Below are 20,301 nucleotides of genomic sequence, written 5' to 3'. Positions count from 1 at the left end.
AGAGCATCATCTTGATATGCCAAGGTTATGGGGTGGATCCCAGGTCAGGGCACATGCAAGAACCTACCAATGAATGTATAAATAAGTGGAACAAGTGGATGTTTCTCTCCCTGCCTCTTCCCTTCCTTCCTTGCTCTCTCTCTCTAAAATCAATAAATAAAAAGTAAAAAAAAAATTGAAAGGATAAAAAGATTTCAGAGCCCCCAACAGATCTAATTCATATGAGATAGTGGTGAGTCCTAGTTTCAAAGTGACTGATTGTGGTCATCGAATATTGGAGTGCTTTAAATAACATGCAGCCATTTGGATGTGGCTGCCAACTGAGCTGGAAATGTGGCTACAATATCTGCTTCCAGGTATTGACTCTGTTGTAAAGGTTCAAGCAAAATTTAAACCACATTAGAAATCAGGATCCTTTTATTTGGAGTCAGGGAGTAACTCACTCCAGAACATTTCCCCTCATGTTTTCCCAGGTGGCAAGCCACAGTGATAGAAGCCCTCTACACATGTGTTGGAACTGTCCTTTCAGCACAACTGGGAGATTTATACACCAGCACTGTCCAATGTCTACTTCAGCAGCCAGGTTCATTTTTCATTTCAGGCTTATATGAGAGGACTCTTCAAAGTCTACTTAAAAGATTCGGCAAGGCCATAAAATGAAATTCTAACAAGTTGCTTTGTGAACTACTCTTCCAGTTTTAGCCCAACTGCCAATTATTTCTTCAATGGCTTTATTCATCCTAAAACTACAGTTCCTTACTTTCTCATAAAAGTGAGATGACCCTGACTTTTTGGAGAGCAAAGCCTGCTATTAGCGTTTCCCAGTATGTCCCAGCTGAGGAGGCAGAATGACAGATGATAAATGTTTATGTTTCAGAGAAAGGAGTGGGGAGTAATAACACATAAAAGGAAAGCTCAACTCTATGGAGAGAATGAAATAAAAGACTTAGCATGTATTGAATGCTTACATGTCTTAACTCATTTAATCTTCCCAATCATGTGATGAGCCATATGCTATTATTTATGAAAATTTATACATGATAAAACAGATGCAGGGAGAGAGGTCAAATAACTTTTGCCCAATGTCATCAGCCATTACTTTCTTTCCAAGAAAAGACCTGGTGTCAAGCTTGCATGATAATGATGATGTGAAAAAGAAGAATTATAATTTGCCCTTAATTTCAATGTCTGGATATATTTTGCTTGCTTGTTTGTTTTGTTGACAGTAACCAAAGGGGAGGGGGGGAATAATGGGGGAAAGAAGGAAAAGGGTCATCAAAGAACGTGTGTAAAGGACCCATGGACAAAGCCAAAGACTGGGGGTGGGAGGTGGGGGTGGATGGGGCAGGGGAAAGTGGTGGTGAGAAAATGGAGACAACTGTATTTGAACATTATTTTAAAAATGATAAAAAATAAAATAATGATAATATGTCAAGGCCCTGCTGGTCAGCACAGATTCTGCGTGGTGAAGGGACAGGTGAAAGGGAACATGTGGACCCTCCTCCCAAAGGGAATGGTGTTCTCGGAGTTAAAAAAAAAATCAGAGTGCTAAGGTGCATGCTTCTTCGTTCTTTCACCAGTACAGCTCAGTAGTCTTTTAAATGTTGATTTAACTAGATAAGATGTTCTTGCAACTGCCGAGTATCTTCTACATTAAATCCAGAGGGTAAAACTATGAGGGGAGGAGGCATAACAAGGCCAAAGATGCTACTCAGAGCAAAATATCTGGGTTTGTCAGTTTTATATCCTCAGGCTCAAATTCTATATTCCGATTTGCAGAGCTCCTAGGAAAGAATTTGGACTAATGGAATTGAGTCACACTATGAAAGCTTAGAAGGATACAGGAAAGAAGGTGGTGGACATCTAAAATCACTCAACCATTTAAAAAAACACAAGCTCCCTACCTTCATACTTAAAATACATGCCATAAGCACACTCTGTGAAAACTCTAATATAAAAACCAATTAAGAAGTGCCCATCCCCTACACAATTTTTATACCAACTTACCTCTCTTATCATCAAAGTTCCCTCTCTTGAAATACTGCCACTGAATGCATCCGCGTGAGAGGTCTCCAGCCCATGAGTGCCGACCATTCCCACGTTGTACTGCTCTGTGCCCCCGGGAGCGCCCGTTGGTCTGAGATGGAAACGGACAATATTCACCATCATGCAAGTTGAGGGAACGCTGTTTCCTGCCCATGTTCATTTTTTATCGTGCTACAACATACATAACATAAAATTTACCATGTTAACCGTTTTTCAGTATCCAGTCTACTGGCCTTCTGTATGTTCCACATTCATTGTTAATGTTGCACCGATGCTTGAACTGGCATCCCACTTTGTCAATGTCCCCTCTCCTGCTTTCAATCCAGCAGCCAGAGTGAGGGCCTGGGCTCTGCACCATCTCCCCGCCCTCCCTGCCCCTTCTGGGACCAGCAGGCGCGCTGGCTTGTGTTTTTGCACATACAATTCTCTCTGCCTGGAAGGCTTTCTTCCACCCTGGCTCTTGGCTCTCATGAATCTGATTTCACCTTAAATGATACTTAGCCTGAGAAGCCTTTCTCACTGTCTATCTATGTCTTCTTCCACTGGACCCTCTCCTTTCTCTACCCTTCTTCTGTAATGCTTATCACAATTGGTAGTTCTTTATCTTTTTGACTCTCTTTTAACATTCTCCTTGTCTCTCACTATGACATATACTCATGAGGAAAGAGTCCTTATCCCTTTGCTCAGCCCTGTACACTCAGCAGAGTTTAGCACAGAGTAGAAGTGCAAAAATCAATTGTTTGAACAATGGGTTTTACACTAGTTCTAAAGAGGAAATAGCAATTAAGGGCATTCATCAATGAGGCTGTTGAACTGTTTTCAGTTCTTTCTTAAAGCTCTGTAATCAAACCACACTGTGGCATATTTGTTTCCAGTGTGTTTCTTGCTCTCGTGTTTAATGTATAATGGAGAAGGTGACAGGAGCTTGACACTGGCCCTGACAGTGGAGGCTGACATTTTCTGTGTGTCCTGCAGTCTGGGGAAGCAGCACGGAGCAGGCGGCATGGCTCACCCGTGGGGCAGGTTTCTGTTTTCAGCGCTGCACACTGTCACCGCTGCCTCTCTTTGGAAGTTTTTTTTTTTTTTAACAGGAAAGGTATCAACGTTTGTTTCTCTCTTGGGGTGTATTAACTGTAACTTTTACCACTTTGTTCTCTTAATTGTTTCTTAAACATTTTAGAAACATCTCTGGTTACCTGGATACTATCAAAGTCCAAGTACTTGATGAAAGAGTCAATCCAAGAAGCAAGAAACACTCCAGACTCATGATGTCTCTGAGACAGAGTGGACGTCTATCAGGGATTTTTATCGAAAACAGAGATGAAAAGATGAGTCCAGACCAAAATAAAATGTGTAGCAAGACACTTACTTCACAACAACTAAATGAGAGCAGTGAATTGAATGATTAAAATATGGGTTAGAACTGATAAGTTTGGGAAGAAGTTCCAAAGAAGCACTTTTCAATATTCCATTCCCAGAGAGGAGCTATTAACACATTTCAGAGACATGGGAGAAGAAATTGCTGCAACGAATTCCCGCTGTACTGCTACATCAGGAAATCAGACTAGTTCTCAAAACTAGGGTTTCTTCACCCATGTATGCAAAATTTTGTGTTGTGTTTTTTTTTTCATTGACTTACATTCTTATTTGGGGCAAGACGGTGTGGAAAAAAGAAATCAGTCAATGAAGGAGTCTATCAAGAGCTAAAACCTCCTGGGAGGGAGCCACTTCTCTCTGTCACCTGGGCATTCTTGGCCACCGTTGGGGACCAGGTCGTCAGTGCCACCTCTGTATAATTGAGTTGTCTTTCACTAGTAAAGCGTCTCATGGGAGTTCAAAGATCAAAGGTATTTTGGCTCCACTTATTGTTTTATCCTGACAATATTGTGATTCTACGCAAACATTTTAATCAGAAATATATCAATATGGATGAATTTTCATGAAAAGTATTTTCTACATCTAGTTCCATGAAGACAATTTCTTGATTAATTTTTCACATATCTCAGTAAAACTCCTCTTCCAATTTCTGCATTTAGAGGGTTATTTTACTAAAATTATCACCAGTGGTTCTGATTATTTTCTATATAAGGTTTATAATACAGATCTGATACACCAATTCATGATGTTTTCGTCCATGTCATCCACCAAGGGCTTCTGTCTTCTGTGGTCACTACTTCTACCAAGTCCAAGGTTTTCTGGGTCAGTTTTAAAGGTGTACATTTTATTAAGAAGATTTGTCAATTTTTAATCAACAGTAAGTTTTATAGAGTGAGCTACTGCCAGTTTCACCTCCTGCTGAATGTTTTATACTGAGATTTTTTTTTGGCTGGGTCAGTTTTTATATCAATTTTATGAGCCAGAACTACTTCAGGTATGATAAATTTTTCTAGTGAGGTGTTTGGGCTATTTTCAGGTTTTTTTAAAAAATGTTATTTCTACTAATAATCCTTGTAAATTGAGTAAAAGATAATCTGTATTTCTTCTGTAGTAAATTTTCCTCTAAAATGGTGGGCAAATTCTCTTCAATGGTTTAAGGTTGTTCTATGTGTAGGTTTGGCAGGTTGCACTGTGAATATTTTGTACATATTTGTTATTCTGTGTATCTCATATTAATTGCTCAGACCATTAATTTTTTGGTCATTATGTAGCATGATATAAAGCAGTTGCTTTTGGTTATGGAAAAGTCCCGTAAATTTCTGCATGGAAATCACTTCTCTCTGTGTTTTGTTTTAAAAGGCTAAATGAAGGCCACAGTTCATGTTTCAGGGAGTGCAGAATATTTTTAAATCATGGAAGAGGACTTCTTGCTGTACCTGTCCCTGATCACTCCCCTCTGTCCCGCTTACTTTCCTGGCTTTTCAAGAGACAAATTTTCCTTGAATGTTTCTCTCTCCCTGTATGTTTCTTTTATGGCTTAGAGCTCGGCACTCTGACATGTCGATCTTTATCAGCTCTTTGGATGTTCATTTATTCATTCATTCACATACTTATTAAAAGTTTATTGTCTGATACACATTGTGTGAGGTACTAGAAAAAAATATTTAAAAAGTAAGACACAATTCTCAAGTTCTAGAGGATTGTAATCTTATGGAGGTTGAACGACTGACAAGGGACACAAAGTGATGGGCAGATAAAATAATTGCTTAGCAATATGGCACTTCTAATTTAGTGACACAGCTAAATAGACGAGCAGAGGGACATTGTTAACTGGAAGTTATTTCTTCTTCTCCTCCTCCTTCCTGTGTTTTCACAACCCCTCCCTCTGTACTGCCTCTTTCTTTGGACCAACAAACATTGTAAGATCATTCCTCTCTCTCATTTCATTAAATCGTTTTCCTTGACCTTTACCTGAACTTACCATTCACACTTACATTTCTCTCTCTTTTTTTCTTAGAAAGAAACAATGTAAATCTTTAAATAAAAATAATCCCATACCATATATTGTCATCTGGTAATAAATAAGGATAATCAAAGCAATATGAAGAAATCTTTAAGGACTATTCCCAACAAAGAACACCTAAAAAACACAAACTGTATTTCTTCTCAGTAATTTCTCAGTTCATTAGTCCAACTTTGGAGTCTCAAACTTCTAGTTGGAGACACTTTGGAGCAGAGCAATATTGTCTCCTTTTAGTGTGATCCAACCTAGTTGTTTTCTTGATTTTCTCTTAGAGGGAATCTCTTCTGCACCATCTACTATGAGGTTCATGTACTCATCAAAACCAGTGATACAGCCCTCTAGCCGCATATCCACTTGCTCATAAAACCACTCCTGAATCCGAGATCTATTTTGCAAGTATCTGAAGATGATGCTGATGGTGGTGCAAACACCTTCTGCACTTTTTGGCCCTGGCCACAGTACGCCATGGTGGAAGCTGACAAAGACCAAGCCACACACTACCTCCAAAAGCTATTTCTAGAATAAAGAACTGGAAGCAGACGTCTAAATTTCTCTCTTTTCTTAAAGTTCTTCTTGTGAACTATGATTCAGTCCTCAGATGGTTGCTTCCTATGCTAGACTTCAAATACCTCAGGAAATGCTTTAAGTCACTTCTTAGCTAGAAAATTTGATGATTACTCTTTGATTCTTGTGGTGTTTGGCCTCTTACCTGTGTCTGTGATTATTAATCCTCCCACTCCATCTTTTTCTCTTCTCTAGCTCTTAAGATGCAATTTTTCTCTGGTTTTCCTCTTACTCTTCATTCCCTATCTGTTTTCCACATGGGTTCTTCTTAAGTGCTACTGGTACCCAGGATTCTACTTCACTATACATAACCTTTGGGAATGCTCTTATCTACAACCACTTATAATCATCACCTGTGTGTGGAATAACCCTAAATTAATATATCCAATGTTGTTACTCAGAAACTCATTTACTCAACTTCCTGTTGGGTATTTCCACTTAGGTGTCTGCAACTTTTTCCAACTCCACCTAGGTGTGTGTAAGTGCACAGTATGAAGTTCACACAATGAAACCTCCTAATGCTGCATTTCCCCGTTGTTAAGCAGTGCATGACTATATACAGAAATATTGATAGATACGTGTGTGTACGTGGGTTAATATGGACACACATATACCCTTGCTCTGTCAGTTGAGGGGGCCTAGAATAAGTGATACTCCTGTAGCAATGAGCGCACCTAGTGCCCAAGTCTTGGTTTCTAATGTCGTTTTTAATAAAAGGAATCAGGACTCCTTGGGGAAACAAATGAAATCAAGATTGGAAGAGGGACTACAGAAGATGAGCCTAGAAAGTCTTATTGTGTCTGGAACTAAGAAAGTGCTTGATGGGGGGTGTTAGTCAATGGCATGCAAGAGCTTCTCATGGTCACAGCTGGAACCACTTGGGCCACAAAATAAAGAAGGTTTGAGTCATAATCCAAAGTATAAAATAAATATCCATGAGTTTATATTGATATAAATGATCTAATAAATTAATAAACGGAAGGGAAAGACCAATCTCCTGTGCAGAAGAATTCCAAATATACTATGGCAGATATTCCACTCTCAAAGAGGGAAGACATAACTGCTCCTTATGTGCAGCTGTGCACAGTGGCTTCCTTGCAAAGAGTACAGTAAGGATACGAGGGGAAAGTCACTTTACGCTGGAGAAACCTGACAATCACTACCTCAGTCAGATAATCAAGGTCAACGTCAACAGTCATAAGTCATGTTGACAGTGTATACTCTTGACATGATGTGATAAAGATGATGTTATCTGTTACCTTCCTACTCCAAATGACGGCCTTAGTCTAATCACGAAATTGACATCAAACTAATTCCAATAAAGGAGGATTCTATAATATACCTAATAAGTATTCCTCAAAACTGCCAAGTTCATGAGTAACAGAAAAAATGCAAGAAACTCACAGCCAAGAGCAGTCCAAGGAGATATGGCTACTAAATCACTAAGGGAAATGTAGACTGAATGGGATCCTGGAACAGGAAAAGGTAATGAGGTAAAAAAGTAAAGAAATCTGCATATGGACTCTAGTTATTGTATCAATATTAGTTCCTTAATTGTGACACATGTACCATATACTGCAATACCATTGGAAAAACTGTGCAGGGGGTGGGGGGAGTAACAGGGGGATTCTCTGTACTATCTGCTCAATTGTTCTGTAAATCTAAAACTTTTAAAAGAACTTATTAATAATAAAAGAATTTTAAAAAGGCAATATTAAAAATACTAGGCTAAAACAACTATAACATTTTATAGTTAAATAATCCTTTGTTGCAAAATTCTTTTTCTGATACAGAGTCTGGATAGGAAACACTGATTATCAAATCCTTATAAAGACTGTAAAAAACAAAACACCTCCACTGATTAGAAGTAAACTATAGGAAATTTACTGTAATTAGGCCACGGGTTTGAAATAATACTTTCCTCTAATTGGATTTGTCAAAGTGTTCCTACAAGTATCGATTTAAAGCAATTCAATACACATTTACTGAACACCTGCTATATGAAAGGCCCTTGGTTTGGCACTAGGTAGTAAATATAAAAGCAGAGGAAAACATGGATTTTGAAACTTAAGAGGTTAGCATCCAGATAAGTGTTAAAATATAGCACAAATATTCAAATAAGGCAGGATGTACGTGAGCACGGGGGGCAAAGAGAGAGGTCATTCAGGATAAGAAACAACCCTGACAGCCTGCCAGGCATTTGGAAGGACGATGAGGTTAGTCCAGCTGGAGCAGACACTGGGACGATTACGGGCCCCAGGGATGGAAAGGGTTGTAGGGCAGGGGGGGTACAGCACGACCTGAGTCCCACTACCACACACTAACAGGGCCAGAACCTGAACAATGGACTGGAGGGCAGAGGCGGCTGCAGGTTTGGGGAGAAAAACCACCATCCCCAAGGTGGACATCGGGGTCAGGACCATGGTTTTCTAGTGAATACAGAAAGGAAGGAACACAAAGGTACGTGACTTTTGTTGTGCAGAATGCATTTTGTGAGGCTGTACAAAGTTCCGTGACTATGGTAACAACAGCTATCCCTACTGATCCGGGCCAGGCCTCACACGTGCTGTTCTGATATGAAAGCCCCTTAACTTGCTTGATATGACGCAAGTCAACTTACACACCTTTCCTTCGATCCTCCAAGTCTATAGAGCTTTTAATGTTTCCTGATTATAAAAATAGCACATGCTCATCATAAAATTGTTGGCTATATAGAAAATAAAAAGCCCTAGAGTTGCATGATGCAGAGGTGGCCATTATTATAATTTTGCTCTATCTCCCTCTCCTAACCCTTTTACTATGTATGAGTCCCTTGGTAATAGTACAATTAATTAGTCAAGGAATATAATCTTAGTTATGCGTACTCTTATAAGCTATGCCTTATGCTATAAACATGAAACCAACACTGGACATGGAAAAAGGTGTGGCTCTGCGCATCAGCATCTGCCCCGGCTTGTCTGAATGGCTGGGCTCCACTTCTGAGAAGCTATTTTGTATGCACTGTAAGGCAGTGACCTGTGTTGTGAAATATTTTTATTTTTTGCTCTAAAAATACATGCACAAAATGTAAAGGTTTACCTTAACAATAGAAAATGAAAGTGATAAGAACGTATATAAGAAGCACTCTAGCTCTAAAATACCCTATTCCTGGAGAAATAATTGTTTTATAATAAATTTTTAATATGTGAACTTAGGCATACTATAATGCTGTAGCAGAACAGACTGTATATATTTTAAACTCACAGAAAATGTGTATTTTTACCAAACTGGAATATACACACATTTGTATTCTACTTTTTCTCTGAGTATGTCTCATTTGCAATTAAATATTTTAAATGTTATTTCATGGATGACCATTTCAATCTGTCTAAAATATACCAGTTCTTCAAGAGCCATGTTAGGCTGTGCCTCCATTCTAAGCATCAAGAATGGTCCATTTATTGTATCTCAGGAGTGGTAATAAATCCTGTGAATGGCTTAACCAGTCTGTTTTCTTTCCAAACCACCTTGCTGAAATGACTGCTCTCAAGCATAATACTCAGTGCGTCACTCCCCAGTCAGGACACCTTCGATGGTTCCCCAATGGCTACATGATCAAGGGCACGCTTCTTGCTTGGGCTCACTACTCTGGACTTCCCTGTTCATTCGTCCCACATTCCCATCAAACTCAACCATTTGGGCCTTTACTTTTCCCCTTCCCCTCATATCCAATACTACTCCATGTTCTTTTCTACGTTGATGACAGTTATACATGTGCATGTCCTTCTTCTGCACCAGGCTCTAAGCCCCTTGAAGCCTGGACTTGCAATTTCAGTTTAGCAGAATTAAATGTAAACCAAAGCCACTGAAAACCAACTCTATTCCAGATGCCATGCAAGATGTTTAGAGTAGAGAGATGAGTAAGGCACAGTCCGCATCCCCAGGGATCTCACAGCCCAGAGAGGGAGACATGTAATAAATACCCCAACATGTAATAAATACCCCATTTCCAGGCACCACAGGAAACTACAGGAATGCACCCAAGATACAGTGGCAGCCCAGAGGGGATGGGCTGCACTTGTGTAGGCTGGGTTGTGCACAGGTGATTTCTAAAGGGACAGGAGAGCCCCCGACACTAGAGCAGAAGTGTAGCAAGGTCTATGCAGGCAATTTTAGAAAGGTGAGTGTTTCTGTAGTAGGGGTAAGGTGGATTTGCCTTTAGAGGTGGGGGGGGGGCGGGGAATGACACCAATAACAGCCTTGTAAAATTTGGTTTAAAAACCAAATGCAATTGAATATGCCTTCCAAGGCAGTCTTTGGTTATTCTACAAAACATGTATTTTCCTTTGGAATTTTCCATGTGTAATTTTGTCTCTTTCCAACTAGAACATAAACTTTTGGAAGGTAGAATTGAGGTATGTACTTCTTGAATGTGTCAATGCCCTCGGTATGGTGTTTGATACATAGTGAAAGCTTTACCAACTTCTCAAATTCATTATCACCCTCATGTTGAAAGTTGTACACTCAGTGCTTAAACTGAACTCATAGGAGAATTAACCAATGCTGAGTCAAGACAAAAACCGAGAGGGCCAGCATATTTTACAGAAATGTTCTAGATTAGTGACTTTGCTGTTTAAAAACAATTTAATAAAACTTATTTCATAATGTCACATTTTAGCATATTTATGGTTGTCAATAACTGGGTAATCAACAGTAAGATAACAAGAATGGACTTTCAGCTGAAGAAAATTGGATTTGCCTCTCAGAATTGCTTGTATGTAGTGATTGTTAACCCATGGGTGACGCTCCCTGCAGACTGGCTAGCCCTGTGTCTCCAATCCCTGCTGGAGAGGACAGTCATCTATGGCCTGAAATGGCATCTTCTCTACCGCAGGTGAATGGGTGTGATGACTAATATGGGTAGCTGGGCCAAAGACATGGAGGTGAATGAGAAGCGAAGTTGGGAAACTCAGCATCGTTCTATCAAAGTTACAGCAAACCAGAGTAGCTCCTATGTTTCTCGGGGGGAGGAAATGAGAAATGTCCATGAGTGGGATTGTATGAACATGTTTGTTAGAACTGGGGAAGCAAATAGAGAGGAGGAGGGATTCTTTCATAAAATCTAGTCCAATGAGTAAAAGAAAAAGTGAACCTCTCCTTCATTTAGAAAAACAAAGGGAATTATAGGTCGGTATAAATATAGATATACATATCCAAAAAGAAGCCTGAAAAGACTGACAGAATGTATACAGCAAAGTCACAGGCCACAAAAACAGGATCACATAAAAGAGACAATAAAGAAGATGAAATAGAGACTCACGAGGGACAGATATAAGTCAAACACTCAGAAATCTCCTGCAGGATTATCTGACTCCTGATTGTCTTTCTGGGATGCTACCCCACACTGCATCATGCACTCCTCCTTATTAGTGGTGATAGTAGTGACTGTTAATTTTAACTCTGAAATGCTTTGTTAATGTTAACCCTGAAATGTCATTGCCCATCATTTCACTCCTTCAGTTCTAGGGGACAGGCATGTGTCAAACAGTCTGCCTGTCAACACGGTTTGCCTTGAAAATGATAAGAACCAAGAAAGCATCACCAAAAAGACAACCCAGAAACGGTGCCTAGATAAAGCACATGCAAACCTAGATACATTATGAATTCTAAGCAACTGTATCTATGGAGAGGGTTAGTCACAGAACTATATATGGCCTAATAAAAATTTGAATCCCAAAAGTCAATTGATCCTGCCAGAGGCTCATAAACAATCTTATAAGCTGCCCTCTTACATCAGTCTGGGTATGTCACTGACGGCCACCGTCCCGTCATGGGTCTCGCTCTCTCCATCTTCCTCCTCTTCATCACTACTTTCTGACTCCTCGCTGGAGGAGGAGTAATCAGTCACTTTCTTCAGTGGGCGGTTTGTTTCTTCAATCCGGAGTTCTCGTAATTCTTTGGCTAATGCCGTCAAATCCTACAAAAGAAAAGTTTGTTCAGCATATATGAATTGTAGATATGACCACAGCGACATCTTTCAGCAAGTCAGTGCTCCAGCGTAAGCAACAAGAAAAAAGCTCTATACGGAATTGTTACAAACATAGTTACTGCAGGGAACTAAGGAAACGATGTTTGTAGCGCGTAGAAACTAGAAAAGATGAAGTAAATTTAAACTTTGTTCAAAACCAATCGCTAGACTGAGACTGTTCAGTTCTGAATACACGTGTGTATATATGTGTATGTGCATTGTATGTGTACACATATATACAAACATTGGGTTCTCACTTTATTTTGGGAAGGTGCAGTTGGTCACCCTCAGGTTAGTGGGAAAATGAGGGGGATTAGAAATTGCTCCCCAGTATTGTGGGACTCCTGCCCAAGCCACAGGCATGGCCTTTCCGCTGTTATGATTGCTACTGTACCAAAAGGTAGCAATGTAGTCACAGAACAGAGCAATTCCCAAGATTCCAGCTCCAACAATGATTCATTTGGTGTGGCATCATTCCCCGGACAGCAGGGGCATCACATCAAATAATGGCCCACCCAACCCAAGGCCCAGCGCCACTGAAATTTACAGCCACAGAGCTGAGTTAATCAAGAAAAACAAAGAAATAAAAAAAGTTATCTTCCAGAATGATAGGTGTTTCATTTACTTTTGGTTTAAATTTCAGTCACCTGGCAAAAACCCTGGTGAGGACTAGTGAAATGAATGTGCAAACACCAATAGGAAGAGATAATTTTTCAGTTTTCCACGAGTATGATGAAACCTTTAGCCTGATGGATGTGATGATGTGGCATTTAATCACCAGGCAGACTGCAGGCAGTGTGCTGAATATCTGACTACCTTTTACTTGACATGCTTTCCGAGCAATGCAGAGGGAAGCATTTTCTGCAAAAGCACGGCCGCTCTAATTTGCATGGGTTCAGCTGCCCATGGCACATAGCATGCAAATGAGGAAAAAGCAATTTGACATCAGTCTTACCATTTCTCCCTATATTAGTGACCCATGTGGGAATCAGAACATTCGGCGAGAGATAGGGGATTGGGGAGAAAGAAACTCATGAAAGATACTAAATCCCAGTTTTCTTATGGCCATATTCTCTCTTTATTTCAATCCAGAAATGGACTTGTCTAATTCAACTGATGTAGGATTATAGCAAATGTAGGTGATCTAAATGACGTTTGATAATCCATCCTAATTGGTTAGAAAAAAATACGGTTAATGCATATGATTAAATTAAAATTTCATTTCGAGAAGACCACAGGTTGTCATGTTTCTTTACTGTTAACCTGAATGTCAGGCATTCCTATACTGGTTAAACCAGGAGAGGAAATAGTTCAGGTATTTTATTTGGTCTAAAATTCAAGTTCAAGGTGTTAAATGAAGAAGCTATTTCTTTTTAATTTCATAGAAACCAAAGGGAAAGCAATAATGACTTTTAAATTTATTCTGAAGTCACTTGAAGTCCTAGGAAAAGAGATAATTTTGAAAATTCAATGTTTCTTTTTATTTTATTTTATATTATATTATTTTATTTTATTCTTGTTCAAGTACAGTTTTCTGTTTTATATTCCCAGCTCTGCCGCCCCCCCCATTCAAATTGTACATTTTTCACCCAAACACGCTCTCAGGGCTTTTACACATGCGCACAGGCACACCTGGCCCTGGTCTTGGTGTGCACCTTTACCGCATTAATGAAAATGAAAGTAGAACTGATACATATTAAAAGGACCCAAGAGTATTTAAATATAATGTATACCACTGAAGAAGAGAAAAATTACCACATGGAATTTTATTCAAATTTATTTCTGGTTTCTTGTCAATGGGCCAAAATAGAAAAAGCTAATATTTGAATTCCCGTTTTTTATTCCCTCTTGACAATTGTTTATCTTTATCAAATTGAGAGCAAAGTGAAGGGTATGCTAAACTTGAGCACATTGGGAAAATATAGCCTCAATCTTTGTTAAGGTTATGAATGAAAAAAGATATTATAATCCACCAAAGCACTAAAATAATAACAAATTGGATACATTTATATTGTATTCTCCTTCCATATGTTAGAATCATGTTAAGCCTCATCAAATAATATAACTAGTACTTAAAATGTTACTGGTCATTAAAAATACATTTTATCATGATTTAAAGAGAGAATATGGTTTAAAATAGTTTATTTCTAATGTTAATAGTTATGAGTAAAATATAATAATATTAGCTATGATTTATTTAAATTAATAATACATTTTCCCCATGGGTTGGTTTTCCCATCTCTGACACCTCCAAAGAAGATGAAGGAGATTTAAAAAAATAATTAGAAATATTTAGCTGGTCCAAAGCCTGTTGATTAAAGAAACTCTCACTTCTTAAAGTGATCTAAACTTTTCCAAACACTGTATTTAAAGGAACAATTTAAAGTTCTGACCGACTTTATAATTTTGCTTTTAATTAAATTTTTTGTTTCTGCATTATTAAAAAGCTATCTTTACCGAAACATTAAAAATAATTGCAAGTTCTTTTTAAGCTTAATTGGTAACAGCCTGGAGGGTGAAACATAGATGAAAATCCCTAGGTAACACAAATAAGTAATTCAAAAGTAATCACCCCAGTCTTAAAAAAAAGTCATCTTACATTGCTAACAGTCTATGTATTTTGCTGAAGTTTTTGCTTCTTATCCATCCACTCGGGAACATGTACAATAGCAGAGTTATAGGGAACAGGCATGATCTACCAGTGACAGCACTGGGTTCAGATCCACCCTCACACATTTTCTTCTCTAACAATACCAATTTTCTCCATAGAATGAATTTCTGTGGTAATTTAGTGCTTGACTGTCTCAAGCCTGAAGCTAAAAGGTATTAAAACAGGGAAAAAGTGCTATTTAGCATAAAAATATCTGAGAGTGTATAACTATACAAGAAATATGGTGAAATGGTAAGATTTTTTGACTATCAAGTAAATGTGAAGATCGTTAAGAGGCCCTTACTCAACAGTTTCTTTGATGCAACATTTTTTAGAATCAAGTTGATATAATTTTTCATGCAGAAAAACTTATTTAAACTGACAATTAGGAACACTTTGCCTAAAAGGATGCTCTTTTAAGAAAAAATATAGTTTATTCAAATTTTAGTTCAGTTTTTTAACTATTAAAATGATAAAGATTTTAAAGCTGGTCTTTTCTTTACGTATTAATTTCCCTCCTTTTTAAGAAATCTAAAGATATAGCCTCAGGGGAAGGTACTTCACTTCAGTATTGTCACCTAGTTACTACTCAAGTCTTCCAAACCGGATATGCCCTGGAATTTTTCAGATTCCTACATACTAATGAAAAAATAGTGGTAAAGCCAGTGTTCGCTTGTGCCACAACACTCATGCCACATATTTCATTGTGCTAAACTATAAAGAACATTTATTTCCAAAGGTTGTGTGGAACAATCACAGACTATGCTGTACAATCTCATATTCCACTGGAAAGCAAGTGTCAGACTAATGGACACTCCCCCAGGTGGATTTTTATGAAAAATCAAACCATGAATCTAGCAACAAGTTTTGGAAAGAGTTTTAAGACTTTTCATTCCAATCATGGATTATCTAAATGTCAATTCAGTGACTGGAGAGAGAATCCTTATCAAAATCGAAATGGAGGTGGGAGGAAGGTTTAATTCACGGTTTCTCAACCGTGGCACTGCTGACATTGGAGGCTGGATGACCCCCTCCGGTTGTTCTCCTGTGCACAGCAGCAGCTCTTGCTCTACCCACGAGATGACAATAGCACTTTTCCCACTTCTGTGTTGTGACAACCAAAACTGCCCCTAGACTTAGCCAATTGTTACCCAAGTTGAGGGAAGGAAAGTAAGGAAAGTAAGGAATTGTCCCTGACTGGGAACCACTGAGTTTCGCAGAACCAAGTATTTCTGTATTGTTAGCAATTTGGATAGTGATACTCAGGGGGGAGGGTGGAAGATTGTTTTTTAACCACACACGGCCTGAGACACTTTGGTAAATAGCTTCCACCCCTACCCAATTACTTGTAATTATTTGTATCTCTGCTGTCCCCTCTCATCTCCGTCCAGTGTGCTAGAGTGTACCAAAATGCAGCAATTTTTAAAATCTTAAAATATCCTGGCTAACCAGATGAAATCTCGGAGAAACCTTTCTTTCATGACAGCCACCTCCATGCCAATTTCTGGACTCATGAGATTTCCCTTGAGTTGTGCACATACACAACTATTTTATTGGGTTCTCTTTCTTCAAGTCTTTGCGAGGAAATTGATAAAAACTGTGATAATCCCTGCCCTTCTCACTAATAGGAGGGAAAGGAGCAAGGCTGCAGCACAGAGCAATTATGTAAGTGCCCCTTTTCCGTTCTCTAAGTGCCATCCACACACTGCAGACACGTAGAGTCTCATTCTTTTATAAGCAAGTATCCCCGAACTGTGAAAAGTACTTTCAAAACCACTCTTGAGTTTTGAGGCAGTCAGAATGCTGAAAAAGTGAGGCTTTGGGGTAAAGATCAGAGGCATAGAAGCATGCTTCCCCCACCTGCCAAAACAGCCTATGCCTCTGGCCCAAACCTTAGTATGAGGACAACGTCTTGGCTTTGCAAAGCATTTCATACTTCAGAAATGCTCTCACACACATGATCTTGAGTGACCCTAAACAATTCCATGAGTGAGGCAACACAGGGGTTTTTATTCCCATTCCACAGATGAGAAAACTGTGGCCCAGAGAGTTTGCAGACTGGTGCCAGCCAGTTACTTATTGGGGAAGCCAGAATTTGAATGCAGCTTGTTGAGCCAGTATTTGTTTTCATATCATTTCACAAAAATGGTGCTCAGCAGAGCTACAGCCTTAAAGCCACAGTGGTAGTCTTCAGATTCCATGCAGTTAGGACTCTTTGCAAGACCTGTCTCTTAAAAACAAAAACCAAAAAACAACAACAAGACACTATGCTGTATTCATGCAGGTCTGACAAACAGCAGTAAGGCAGTCATCCTTCTTAGCAAGCTACTTAAGATCGACAAAGCCATATATTTTTCTAATGGAAAAATGTCTCCATGAATAAGGAAATAGTCACTTAACTCGCCAGTATTCATTAACTAAAGTTGATGTTGTTGCTGATGCTGTAGTTAACGTCCCACAAAATTAATCTAACAATACCCAGTAACTCTTGGTTCACAAATCACAGGCTCTAAATTTGGAGTGCCCTAGAATGATGTCTCTTTTCTTTGTTAGGAAGACTACCATCGTCTAGTAAGTTTGGCGAGCACAGGTTAAAAAACTCAGATTTGCTAGTGGAAGATATTAGAATGAGAAACCCTGCCAATAACAAAGCACTGATGCTTATTTTTGGCCAGACTGGCACATTGGAAAAGTAACATTCTGGTCTAGAGGAAGATCTCTGGAGCTTTATGCGGAGGGTCGGAGGGTCTCAGACGGACTTCTGTTGACAGGGGTCTCCTCCGACAGATCACTGCAAATGAGTGAACTATAAATCTGCAATCCAGTTGGCCAATTTCTGAATGTCAGCATCAGAAAATCAGTTTTATATTTATATTTTGTAAAACTATGACCAAAGAAAGGTAATACTAACCTCATCTATAGCTTTCTTATAGCTCTGACATAAGAAGAGTCCAATCCAGAAGAATCCACAGGAAAGAAAAAGCCAGAAGAAAGGCAGCCAGTTAGACACAAAACGGGAATTGTTAGTACACAATTAGTAAGCGCAAAAGGGCAAAGAGAACCTCCACCCAGAACAGTGCCAACCCTCTTCATGATTACTCTCATCTACGCCTTTACTTCAAAATGCAGTCACCAGAGTCAACCAAGAAGGTGTCACATTTATTTCATAGAATAGATTCTCAAAAAATTTAAGTGGACAGTAGCTTTTCCCAAAACAATTTCTAACTTTCAAATTCCAGCCTCTGTGCTCTTCTTTCCTTCTCTAAGGCTACCCAGGTTCTGAGCCACAGCAGTACAGCTAGAACTCCTGGGGCCAGGCCCCCGGTCAGACAGAGCTTATCAGGTTTTGGTCCCGAAAACACAGTCCCAGAGGCATGGAAAGCAGCAGCAGAAGAATTGTAATATTAATTCCATATGAAAAATCATATGGAGAAAGGGCAGAAGTGACAAAAGAAACCCATAGAAACTGCCCACATCTCATTAACTACTAATTTCAATATCTTTTTGCCAAAGCAGCTGAGTGAAAACTATGGAATGATATATTTGCTAATGGTCACCAAATCCCTAAAGGCAGATAAGTAACCCAAGATCAGTTCTTTCCTCATCAGGCATGACTTTGTTCTGGACGCTTCCTTCTTATTAGTCTCAACAATTTTTATTTCATAGTCACGAGTGTATCTCCGACTACTTTATCCTGCGGGTTCTCTGGTCATTGAAAAGTTTAAAACTCTTGGAGGGAAAAGCACTCACAGCTGGTCGACTAGGTCGGGTTATGTCCCTGGATTCCTCCGGTTTCGCCTTGGAAGGCTCATGGGGAAGCACAGGTGATCCTTCCGACTTGCTGTTGGCTGGAGGGAAAAGCAGAGAGCCAAGAAAGATAATGGCCATCAGAAAGCACTGGCTCAAGTTCAGGAGTTCGCTGGTGAGTCATTCTTCAGGATTACTCAGCTGACCCATTCATGGAGGTACATCCTCATGCAAACCCATGGAAAAAACAGTAAATGTTTAGGCAAATGAAATCAAGCAAACACATTTAGGCATATAACCTGGGAGTCACAAAATTAAGTAAATTTGTATTTGAATCAAGGCAACAAAGTGTCCACAGCTGTGGGCTGTGCCACTGGTGTTAGAAGAATATATACACGGGCAGCCACAGGCTGGCCCACATCCAGGGTCAGAAACAGGGGCATCACAGTCGGATGTCAACCTTTTCAAAATGGACATGCAGTGATTTATATTTATTTAAAATCATAAAAAGATTTAGAAAGTAAATTATGATTGTGTTTAGTGAAAAGGTTAAGAAAAGTGTGTTAATGTTGATCAAATTACACTTTTAAAAGTCTTGGTCTTCATTACTTAGAGGCAAAACTATCTTTTGAAGAAGGTTATTCAGAAAGAGTAAATTTAGATTAGCTAGAAACAATGTGTTGTCATGTATAATTAGCTGGACATATTAACGTTTTTCACAAGCGTCCTCATTAATAAAAACTGAACAATGATGAATGACTTGAATTAAATGGTTGGAGGCTATTTTTCACCTCTCTAATAAGAATAACCAGAAGAGTTAAATATATTTTTAAGTCAAAATTTTATTTCTTCTCAAGTACATAGGTATTCTACCCTGGTCTTTATTGAATTTCACTTTGAAGAATAACTGGTACTGTGAAGTACGTTCGGAATGCAAAAAAGGAACTAATGGGAAGAGGACACTTGGGGGCAAGGAACCTCTCATGGAAGTGGAAATTCAGTGACTGATAAGTGACTGTATTTTCAGATGGGACCAGTATTCTGTGATCTCTCTGGAAAACATTGGTATCTGTGATTAGAAAGAATTTAGTCCACACCAGATACCACATAATTGGAAATGGTGGCCCACTCCTCTAAGGATGTTGAAGCTGTGAGCAGTTAAGCATCTCTTCAGGATCACACAGTGGTGGCCACGCCAGGAGCAGATGTCCTAGAAGTCAGGAAGTAGCCTGATTCCCTGCCCATGGCTCTCCTCACCAGGCCACGCTGTCAGGGAGAGGTAAGGGGAAGCTTTACCTCGTACTCTGGTCCGTTCGCTGGACCCTGCTTGAGATCCAGGCTGAGAGCCACCTTGGGAGCTGGGCTGGGAACTGGGGGTGCTGGAGCTGGAGGAACTGCCACTGCTGGTCCTCTGCAAGGGGCTCTCTAAGACGGGCTCAGTCCTCCGGAGGTCAGGGTTGCTGCAAGGATGGCAGAGCACAATGACTACACTCTCAAGACCTTGCCCTTGGTAGACATATGCATAGTCTAGTCAGTCCCATCTCAGTGCAAGGGGATAAAGAGAATGCTTATTGACCTTGAACTAAACTGGTCAATGACCATGACCATCATAGAAATGACAGTCATGCCACCCTCTGTGGAGCTCCTGGCCACATCACTATTTGGAGGGAATCAACTCTTGACTCAACTCTTGGGTCAGCACACTTCAAAAATTGATATTGGATCTGAAATGGTGAAACTTCAAAGGAGGCTGTCTTTTAAACCCTTTACCCTGTGCTCATTATAAAAAACTTGAAAAATATTCAAAGATAAGAATAAGGGAGCAACATATGCAATCTCTAAACTAAGAGATATTCAACTATATTTTAGTATTTGATATATTATCTT

General features: G+C 39.4%; 1 protein-coding gene and 1 pseudogene across 4 annotated transcripts in view; both read right to left on the bottom strand.

The window, feature by feature from the left end:
- Positions 1–20,301, bottom strand: part of TNIK (TRAF2 and NCK interacting kinase) — a 348,375-nt gene that overhangs the window by 27,392 nt on the left and 300,682 nt on the right. For 2 of the 4 annotated variants that reach the window (XM_037046529.1, XM_037046531.1), the window contains 5 exons: positions 19,711–19,874; positions 18,418–18,515; positions 17,579–17,602; positions 11,782–11,966; positions 2,008–2,137 (listed from right to left, as the gene is read on the bottom strand). In XM_037046529.1, coding sequence (XP_036902424.1) covers positions 2,008–2,137; positions 11,782–11,966; positions 17,579–17,602; positions 18,418–18,515; positions 19,711–19,874 — 601 coding nt within the window. The remainder of the gene's footprint in view (positions 1–2,007; positions 2,138–11,781; positions 11,967–17,578; positions 17,603–18,417; positions 18,516–19,710; positions 19,875–20,301) is intronic. The other 2 variants (XM_037046530.1, XM_037046532.1) reach the window with 1 other exon arrangement.
- LOC118987403 (small nuclear ribonucleoprotein E-like) lies at positions 5,636–6,843 on the bottom strand (annotated as a pseudogene).

This window comes from Sturnira hondurensis, unplaced genomic scaffold (genome assembly GCF_014824575.4).
Source record: "Sturnira hondurensis isolate 20B ecotype Veracruz unplaced genomic scaffold, ASM1482457v3 Scaffold0005279, whole genome shotgun sequence".
Classification (NCBI taxonomy): Eukaryota; Metazoa; Chordata; class Mammalia; order Chiroptera; family Phyllostomidae; genus Sturnira; species Sturnira hondurensis.
Note: the sequence above shows the minus strand (reverse complement) of the source record. Positions and strands in the feature narration are given on the sequence as shown.